The 10,055-nt window shown below is 35.8% G+C and overlaps 1 protein-coding gene and 1 long non-coding RNA gene across 3 annotated transcripts; both read right to left on the bottom strand.

Moving 5' to 3' along the window:
• Positions 1-4,552: 4,552 nt before the first annotated feature.
• Positions 4,553-5,582, bottom strand: LOC131175414 (uncharacterized). The gene is made up of 2 exons (XR_009145605.1): positions 5,469-5,582; positions 4,553-4,735 (listed from the first exon to the last, which is right to left on the bottom strand). It is a non-coding gene; the product is annotated as an uncharacterized LOC131175414 (long non-coding RNA).
• Positions 5,583-7,611: 2,029 nt separating this feature from the next.
• LOC110641580 (transcription factor TCP19) lies at positions 7,612-9,556 on the bottom strand. 2 transcript variants are annotated; one of them, XM_021793362.2, is made up of 2 exons: positions 9,506-9,556; positions 7,612-9,234 (listed from the first exon to the last, which is right to left on the bottom strand). In XM_021793362.2, exon 2 carries the CDS (start codon positions 9,216-9,218, stop codon positions 8,100-8,102), a length of 1,119 nt encoding a protein of 372 aa, XP_021649054.2. In that variant the 5' UTR covers positions 9,219-9,234; positions 9,506-9,556; the 3' UTR covers positions 7,612-8,099. The 2 variants fall into 2 exon arrangements, with proteins under 2 accessions (XP_021649054.2, XP_021649053.2); XM_021793361.2 differs by having other exon boundaries at positions 9,475-9,537.
• Between the last annotated feature and the right edge of the window lie 499 nt (positions 9,557-10,055).

Here is a 10,055-nt window from a genome sequence, read left to right as displayed (position 1 = left end):
GTGATCCAAAAATGAGAATACACTTAAGACAATAAGGAACATTTTCTATGAAGGAAGTTTTGCCAAATTCTAACAGTAGATTGACCAATGGAATAATGCAACTTAGAACTCCAAAACCGAAAATTGGCAATTTTGCCTAAACGACCTAAGCTTTGAGTAAACGACCAAAACCAACAAGTTTAGTGACCAAAATGTGGTATGTGGGTGAAGTTGGAGTTCTCATACCTATTAAGCCTTAGAAAGTCCACTATTTGACTTGAATAGTGCAGTGAATAGTAACTCGAAACACAAAATTTTAAGAACGTCGAAATTAGCACGTTAGAGCTAGGTATAAGTGAAGTTAAATTTATTTTTGGATTTATGTTAAATTATGGTACTGAAACACTATAAAATTGTGTGTTTCAGTGGAAAAGAATACCGGGATAGAACCCGAGGAGTCGAGTTAAGGCCAAAAGGCGACTCATTTGAGGTTTGTGCACAACATCTTCATGCTTTAAAATTCATTGATAAAGTGAACGAAATATGTATTTTACTTGTGATTTGGAACTGTTGAAAGTTTATTTGTGACATTATTTATGATATTTTGATTAAACTGTGAAAGTTATTGTGTATATTTGAAATAGCAATGTTTAACAAATTGTTAAGATAAGTTTTGAAACCACAGTGTCATGACCATATATTTGAACACCTCACTAGCACGACTAGTGGGGGTAATTAGTTTCGAATTTTGATTCCTTCTCTGGAGAAGTGTTGAGGTGTGCCAGTAGAAGAGGATGTGAATGGATATCCATATATTTGAGCTAGCTAGCCTTGTGATATGATTTCTCTTTAGCCTCTGGCTATTGAGATTCTATTTGTTTCGAATGGCATGATCTCACTGTGGGTTTTATGAAATATGTTTTGATACTTTGAAATGAACTTGGTTTGCATTAAAATTTCATAATTCATGTTTTTGTGTTTAATGCGTATGTTTAGTCAAATTTTTGAATAAATCTGATTTAAGTTTTGCATAAAGATTATTTTAGTATGTTGTGTACCACTGAGTCCTAATACTCAGCGATAGCTTCTATTGTTGTCGCAGATACAGAGACTAGAGGAGCAGCAGACTGAGCTGCTGAGGATTGAGGATCGTTCTGCTTTGAAGCTATCGGGTATAATTTATACCCTGATCATAAATATTTATTTTGATGTATGTAATGCACAGAAATGTATGGACATGTGAAGATGGGTTTTGAGCAGCTTGTACAAAATCTGTATAAAATTTGTAATAAATTTTAGTTTGGATTTTCTTAATGTAAATTTTTGTATGATGAATACATAAATTGTTTATCTTTAAAGAAATATGAATTTATGAAATTGATTGACTGTACCTTGAGGACTATTGAATTTTGAACTTGAGAAATTTATTGATATGATTGTGAAATTGATTGAGTTTGATTGTGAAACCGAAGTAGTGGTTGAGGAAAACTTTTAGAAGTGCTTTTTACAAGTATTTGAAGAACGATTTTCTCAAAATACAGAGGAAACTCTGTCAAAATTTTTATAGAATTTGCGGAAAACTAAAATGGACCAAAAATATTAACTAGTTTTAATTTTAACTAAATGTTTTAAATGCCTATTAGACAATGCTCACCACTTAACAAAAGTAAGAAAATTGATTTCAAATTCTTTGTAGGGTACTTAATGAGTTATCGGTAGGTGAAGTTCGGTAATTCATTAGGTATTCTACGGGATCATGTTATGCCTTACAGAGGGGTAAGGTGTGACATATTATGCGCCCTTCAGGTTGTCCTTTCATTTATTTCCTTTGTCTTACCCAAAATAGAACTTGACTATTCTATCCCTGGTTCCATTCTTCTTCCTAACATGACAGCTGTACTTGCTAACTATATCTTTCAGAGTCTCTACCACGTTATCACATATCTGTGCTACTCAGATTTGGTCCTTTGACCACTCTAGTTAGTACTTCCACTGGCATTCAGATTATATTGCATCTGCAATCAATTGTCCAAACCTTCATTCTGCACTTTCTCTATCCATTGGTCTTCTATAATTTATCTTCGCTAATTTATTTCTCTTAACATTATTATAATTAGATTATACTATTGTTTTGAACAATATAAAGTTAGAAAGGAACTCAGGAAATTGCAGTCATTCCTTTATTGTATGATCTCTATTCTTATCATTTAGCTTATATAATACCCTTACTACCTCGAGAACTGATTCTGTAGTAATTTTTATTTATTTGTTATTATTATTATTATCATTATTATTATTATTATTATTATTATTATTATTATTATTATTATTATTATTATTATTATTATTATTATTATTATTATCATCATCTTTCTATGTTTACTCAATTCGCCAAAACTTAAGATTCCAGGCACCCAAACCTGTCATCCAATTCAAAGGATTTACATCCATCATGATCTTGATTATATATGATTCCTATAATGGAACTTGTATCCTCTCCAGGATACCCGAGCCAACTACTTTCTTCCACACTCTACAGTCCCATCTAGGATACTATTCTACAAGTCATCATTATCAGTAATAACCTTCGATCCCTTCTGAAAAGATAGGACTATACCCTAACTTGTTGCAACAAAGGTACTACATTTACCACCTTGCCAAAACCATGTCAAATTAATAACTCTCCTATCATATCATAGCTCTGTGAATCATCAATTCATAGTTTTGACCTTCCCTAGGTAGTAGGGTTGTACTTTATTCCATACTGATACACACAAGGTATACTATTCTCACTAAGCTCTAAGCAAAATGTTTGTCATACTACAAAAACCATCCAAAATTCCATACCGAAGACTTAGATGGTCCCACTCTATAGGTGTCACATTTACTTTGCAACTAGTCCGAAACCTCTGGTCTGATGGCAACTCTTAATGCAGCTCTAACTCATGCTAGGGTAACTGAGTCACTGACTCTAGTTACCACCCAACTGTGACCTTTCGATATTCTAGCTCTAGATCCCTAACCAGGAGTTCCCAACTCCTCTGCAGATATAGAATTCTATTCTGGTATTACTGTACCAAAACAGAGGCCATCCGCAAACACCCTCATTATGAAGCACCACGGGGATGCATGTAGCTCTACACAATAATCTCATGTCGGTACTGTAATCTACAGCTTACAGAGCAGACATCGAGAATATTGTATAGTTACTACGATACGTCCTAACAGACTAGGTCTCCTAATCTCTTATCTCTTTTGAATCTACTATTATCATAAACTTATTCTGACTGGGTCATCCACTGATGACTGCCAGCAGTGGTATCCTCATCCTTATCTAGGGCAACTGTACTTTCAAGACTCACCTTTATGTACTTGTGCCTTGCACGAAATGGGCACACCATTTAAACCCATACAGACAGAAATATAGTATTTATTGGAGTACGTGTCCTCATGACAAACCTCAACATGTCTGCTAACTCTATTTCACGTTTCTATGTACTCCACGAAAACCAAGACACTAACTGAGGTACTCTTATATTTCCCGAGGTATAACGCAGAATCTAGAAACAAAGAATTATAGAAAAAGACGAAACAGAATCCTATACTCCGCATGTAACCTCCTAACAAGACTCTTTTTACACTCCCAATTATATTATTTCCCACGAATCTAGAACCTGGCTCTGGTCACGACCCAACCTATGGGCCGGACCTGCACTAGGACCTGGGCCAGCTTAAAGCCCCCGAGGCCCGTAGTAAGCCTAACCATTCCTCAAATCCATAACCAGGCCCACAATTTAGGCCCAATATGCATATAAGATAATTTAAATCAAACTGTTATAATTTCATTTTAGGCCAACTTAGCCCAGAAATTTTCAGAAACTAAAATCAGGGGAACCCAGCTCAACCCTGTTACCTCATTTACAAACTGTTTAAATACCATACAAATCTTCATTTATTAATCTCAAAATTTTAAATTAATACAATTTCTAACAAGGTCTACACTATTACTAACACATGCGGAGTTCTAGATTTTAAATTTAGAAAAAGATAGTAAAACAATTAAATAATCGACGTTAAACCTGCGAGGAATAAAACAGGTTGCTCTATAAAATAACTCCTCCTGTGGCCTGGAAAAATATTGAACAGGAGTGAGCGTTCGACTCAGAGAGTAAAATATCAATTTTAACCATAATCTCTATAACTATCTAAAGCTAATGCACCCTGTAGAGTGAAATGCAACATCAACAATATTTCACATCATAACAGCAAAAAGGTAATTTGGAGCACTCACACACCCAGTAATATCAATCAATATATATATGGGAGCTGATCCCCTATACAGCTCTCTTAATCCAACCTGTGCCAGCGAAGAACTCAGCTCGGACTTCCACTTAATAACCAAATCGGGGTCCCAGCGAAGAACTCAAGCCGTGTTTACCCCAAAGGATCGGGTCCCAGCGAAGATCTCAAGCCGTGTCTACCCGTCCTATCCAAAGTCCACAGCACATCACACGCACGCCAACGCACGCACACTGCTCCAAATTACCACAACAACATCCATGGCACTTTAACAGTTGTGAATGCAACATAAAACGTGCCTAGAGTTTAACTACATAAATATATACATATAAGTGATGCATGGGCATGCTTGAATATATAATAATATCGAAATTACAATTAAAATTAATATTTTACTCACAGTACACCGATGACTATTGTGGCTGCTGAATGCAGAAAAATAGCTGATCTCGATCACCTAATAATTAAATTATAAATTTATTAGTACTAAGTTAGAATAAAATTCTAAAGAGGCAATGGACAGCTTAATTTATGCCGAAAATCCGGCAGAGTTTCCCCTATATCTGGGACCTACCCAACCTGCAAAAAGGCTCAAATAATACTTCTAAATTCAACTCATATCTCATCATCATTATATGGCCCCTCCTGGACCCTCCAAACCAAGCAATACTCAAAACCTTAAAAATTACGTTTTAGTCTCTATAATTAACATTTTGTAAAAATTCACTCAAACATGTTCTAAAAATTCTAAAATTTTGTCCTGCAGTCCTTAACATTATTATAAGGCTATTGCAAAATGAATTGTAATTTTCTAATCATCCATGAATATTTTATTCAAGAATTTTACTCGATTCCATAAGTTTCCAACATCTAATATATTCTTAATTCAACCCAATTCAATATTCACATATTTAAACCTCCATCCTCAAGCTTCAACCAATTATATAAAATTTAATTATCTTAATTTCAAATAATCTTATATGCCCATATGCTAAAAATCTAACTAAAATCCATCTATATTTTTCAAAAATATTCTACAATCACTCAAAAATTCAACAAACACCATAGAATATCTCTAAATAATTTTACTTTCATCATATATTTTTCTTGGAATTTTTCTCCAAATTTTCCTATTTAAGAAACACTGTATTTATGCTCCACAGACAGAGAAATAATGAAAATAGTCTTACCCGAAGTTTATCTGTGTCTCAAAAATTCCAAAAATTTATGAGGAAGCCTCTGGAAGTTGAATCATCTCCATAGCCCACCGGAGCTACCGCCGGAACCACCGCGCACGGTGGCCGCCCGCCAGTGGCCGGCCACATTTGCCGGATCTGATCATACCACCATGTTCCTCTCCTCTTCCTCAGTCCATAGGTGGTCTTGGATCGTCGATCCAACGGTCGGATCGTCGTAAATCTGACGAAAAAGCTTGAAAAACCCGAAACTTCTCTCCTCCATATCTCACTCATCCGACCTCCATTTGCTGCAAAATTGGTATTAAAAGAAAGCTCTCGGAACAAGCTTTCCAATGCCACCTGAATCGCCTCGATCGGACATCGTATGAAGCCGGAATCGCGCTGGAAAGTCGCTGCCCACTGTGTGCTCGTTTTCTCTCTCTTCTCCTTCTCTTGCCGCCGTTTCTGGTGGTTATGGCCGTCGCCGGAGGGTCGCCGGCCTGGTGGGGAGCCGCTTGGGAAGTCGCCGGCCGGTCACCGGAGAAAGAAAGAAGAAGAAGAGAGGGGAGGAGAGGAAAGAAGAGAAAATTGGGGGGGGGGGTCCTCCTCTCGTTTTTGAAATTTATTTATTTATTTATTTATTTTTTTATAAAAGGCTGGCTGTGACAGTGGAAACCACTATCACACGCCAAAATCCCATCACCATTTTTTTTTTTCTGGATGTTACACTTTAGGCTAGCCCAAGTCCTAGTGCCGGTCCAGCCCATAAGTTGGGTCGTGACAAATTCCCATCTCATTAACACTAAGTGCCTGTTTAGCATTTTTTTTAAAATGCCAAAACTGCTTTTCTGAATAAAAGTATTATCCAAAACTGATTTTCTGAATAAAAATATCATTTTAAATACTATTAAAAAAAACTGTTTCAAAAAAGTTATTTTGTTATTTTAGTATTTTTATGATTAAATTTATCAAATTTAAATTATTTTTAATATTTTCTAATTAATATATTTAAAAAAAATATTTTTTTCAATAACAGTTTCAATATTAATACTAAACAGGTCCTAAGTCCACTGGATATACCAGGTCATCAAATGTGATCAAACTTTCTTCATCAGGCAAACAAAATTCATCAATTGCATTAGCTTCCTCATGAAATCCACCGACAGTTCACTGGATAAGTGATTGCCCTTGCTCCTATTTAAGCCAGTTTGTTTAGCACATCCTAAGGTAAGGGTGTAGCAATTTCATGATCAACTCCAATGAATTCATACACTTGGAAAGGAATTATGTCTCTCTCAAATGGAAATGATTAGTCATCAATCCCCACATGGTCATATTTAGCAAGTTAATTCAGTTGATTGCAACCCTACAAAACCAGCTCCATTTATTGGTTCACAAGCCAGATTCCCTTCCAAAGTTCAGTAATCGTTGCATCGGAAGCGCTTACTTCCGAAGGTGCTGCTGCCAGATCTATTGCATCTGTATCCTTCTTCATCACAGCAAGAAGATGCTAAGATGCACCAGGATGACTATTATTTGATTGCTTTGTCTCTATATCATAAGATTGCATGCATTGACGCTGAGGCAAGTGATTGTCACTGATCTCCGACCCAATTGACTGTTCAATCTCCTCGTGCATAAGTAACGGAGGCAAAATTGAAGTGCCGCAACTGCATAATTGCCCAGAGATTTTGCCTGTTGCAGAAGGTGTGATAAATGGCATCATCTTCATTTTTGAGAATAAAAAATGGTGGAATCATGCTCATTAGAATTTTCCATAGACGCTAAATATATTTCAGATTCGTTTCTTCCAGAAGCAAAAATTTTTGACTTGTGCTTGTTAGCACTTTTGTTGGAAGATATATACATTTGAGATTCGTCATTCACATCGGCAATTGCGAAGCAACCTGCTGGCTTTTCTCTATAGAAAATGGAAAGGTTTATAACAATTTTACCAACCAATTTGGAAATTTACAGGAAACTCACATGTATAGTACCTGATTCAATAAACTGATCAACAAAGTTGGAAAGGGATAACATGGAGCTCTCAGTCTGGTCTACTTTGACATCATAATGCTGCCCAGGCTAAAACTACAGAGCGTCGGACTAGTATAGGAATTATTTAAACAGAATTGGTCAAAACTATAAATGTCAGTTCCAAGAAGTCAAATTATGATTAAGCTGGAAACATGACTTTCATTCAAGAAATACATAACTGACAATGATTCTTCATACACAAACTAACTTCACAAGGAATCGTAATGGTTCAAGAACAGGTAGTTAAATGGAAGCTGCTCATTACTTTCTCATTTTTTCATCAACTGTTAACATCAAGGATAAAATTGGAGGGTCATCGTTGAGCTGAATTCCAGGAACTATTTATGGGCCATGGCTCACATCATAAGAAGAAAGATTACTCTGAGTTTACTTCTACTTGTGACGCTGATATGAGCATGAACTAGTTTCCAATAAAGACAACCCACATCACAAATACTAAAGATAAGCTCTTGGCTCTTCTTTTTCTTGTGGGCATTAAAAAACTTAAAAATTAAAAAATAAAAAAAAAAAGCCTTAAAACCCTACACTAATACTGTGTCATTAAGATAAAATAATAAAAGACGAAAGAACCTCCATTTTTGTTTTCTAAGGCTTTGAGCAGGTCGGATGCTGACTAGCAGGGTGACCCAAGAATTGAAGCTCTTTTTTATCATAAATCTCCAAAGAGAAATCCCTAAGCATATGCGCGCTACCAGTATTAGCACTAGCAGCACCATTACAAGTACAATTACCACCAGAACTATTGGTTGTGCTCGTTCCTGAATTCGAACTCATTGACCCCATTGGAGAAGAAGACCCACCCGATCCCACTGAATTCGAAACCCCATCACCCAATTGGATCCCAGGTTGCATGGCCGAAACAAAACTGGATATGGGCTTTGCCGCTACGTTAAAAAATGGGGTCGCAGCAGCAGGTATTGCCCACAATTGAGGCTGATTGTAATTGGACCCACCACCAGATAAACCAGCAGATTGTGGCAACATAAAAGTGCCCATAGGCCACCAAGGCACTAACCCTTGCACACAAGCTCCCCCTAAATTTGGTAATAATGCTGCTGCTGTTGTTATCGGCGTAATAGGAGCCAAACCTGAAGATACAGAACTCTGGTGCTCATTAACGTCGGTAAAATCGCTATTTGAAGGTCTGTTACGCCTCTTCCTCGAAAGCAAGTCATCGCCGTTGGGTCTTGCTGGGGAAGTAGTTGGGATTTTGAGAGTTCCATTAATGGAAACTGCAATAGCAGGGACGGTTCCGGTACCAGTAGCTTCAATAATAGCTGGTTCGGCGTGCTCCAAAAGCCACCGGATGGTTTCGCCGTCTGACTTGTGGCCCAACTCTCGGGTTAGTTGGAAAATCCTAGCCGCACATGTGGCAGGCATACGGATCCTACGGCCACGCCCCTCCACCTTCGTATGGCGATCCTTGGAAGGTCTTTTGGCCGGAGTTAGTGCCCGATTGTTTGACTGAGGTACCTGTAAGAGGCTAATTGGGACAGTGTTGTCGTTGTTGTTATCATCATCATCTAATTCTTGGCCATCTATGTCTGTGAGTTCTTCTTCTTTAAGCTGAATCGTGGATTCAGGTCCGGCTTGGCCTTCGGGCTCCGGAGGTTCCACCATAGAAGTCTCGGAAGAGGAGAAATTCGGGTTTATGCTTTGTTCTCGATCGATTTCTTCTATTGTGTGGTATTGATTTGAGTCCATGTTGGAGAGTAAGAAACTATAACACAGGGCAAATTCAGAGAATTTTGAGAAATATACACAAACAATTAATTAAAAAAAAAAAAGAAAAGAAGTTTGACAAAATCAGGTTGACTGGGCTGGGGTTTTGATTTTTTGCCTGGGAAAGATTACAGACACGAGTACGGAAAAACATATAATATAAAATTTAAAAGTAAAAGTAATTATGGAGGAGGAGGAGGAGGAGGAGGAGGAGGAGGCGGGAAGAGAGAGAACAAACCCTAGAAAGGGAAAAAGCAAGCCCCACCAACCTTTTACGAGCCCTACCAAAAAGGCCAGCCTCATAAATACTAGTATTTGGAACTAGCAGACTAATGAATTTTTATTTATATTTATTAAAAATTAGATTTTTTAAAAAATATTTAATACACATGTATAAATTATATCATTAAAATTAAATTTATTTTATATTTAGTGAAAATTAATCTAAAATTATTTTTTATATACTCTTATATTTCCACCTTTTAATTTTAATTAATTATAAAAAATATAAAAAATATTTTCTATGTTCTTAATTATAATTAATTATAAATTTGCAATTTATTTAATTGTAACAAAATATAAAAACAATGGTTTTTTTAATTAAAATAATTAAAATTAATTATAATCATAAATATTTTAATTCTAATTTTTAATTAATTATAAGAAAAGATAAAATTAATATTTTTAATTATTATAATTATAATATCATTTTTAATTTTAATTAATTATACAAAAATATAAAATATTATTTAAAAATTTTTTTAATTAATAATATAAAAAATATTAAAATTAAAATATCTAATAATTATATGAGAAAAA

Source organism: Hevea brasiliensis, chromosome 17 (assembly GCF_030052815.1).
Source record: "Hevea brasiliensis isolate MT/VB/25A 57/8 chromosome 17, ASM3005281v1, whole genome shotgun sequence".
Classification (NCBI taxonomy): Eukaryota; Viridiplantae; Streptophyta; class Magnoliopsida; order Malpighiales; family Euphorbiaceae; genus Hevea; species Hevea brasiliensis.
This window is presented reverse-complemented; position numbering and strand designations above follow the sequence as displayed.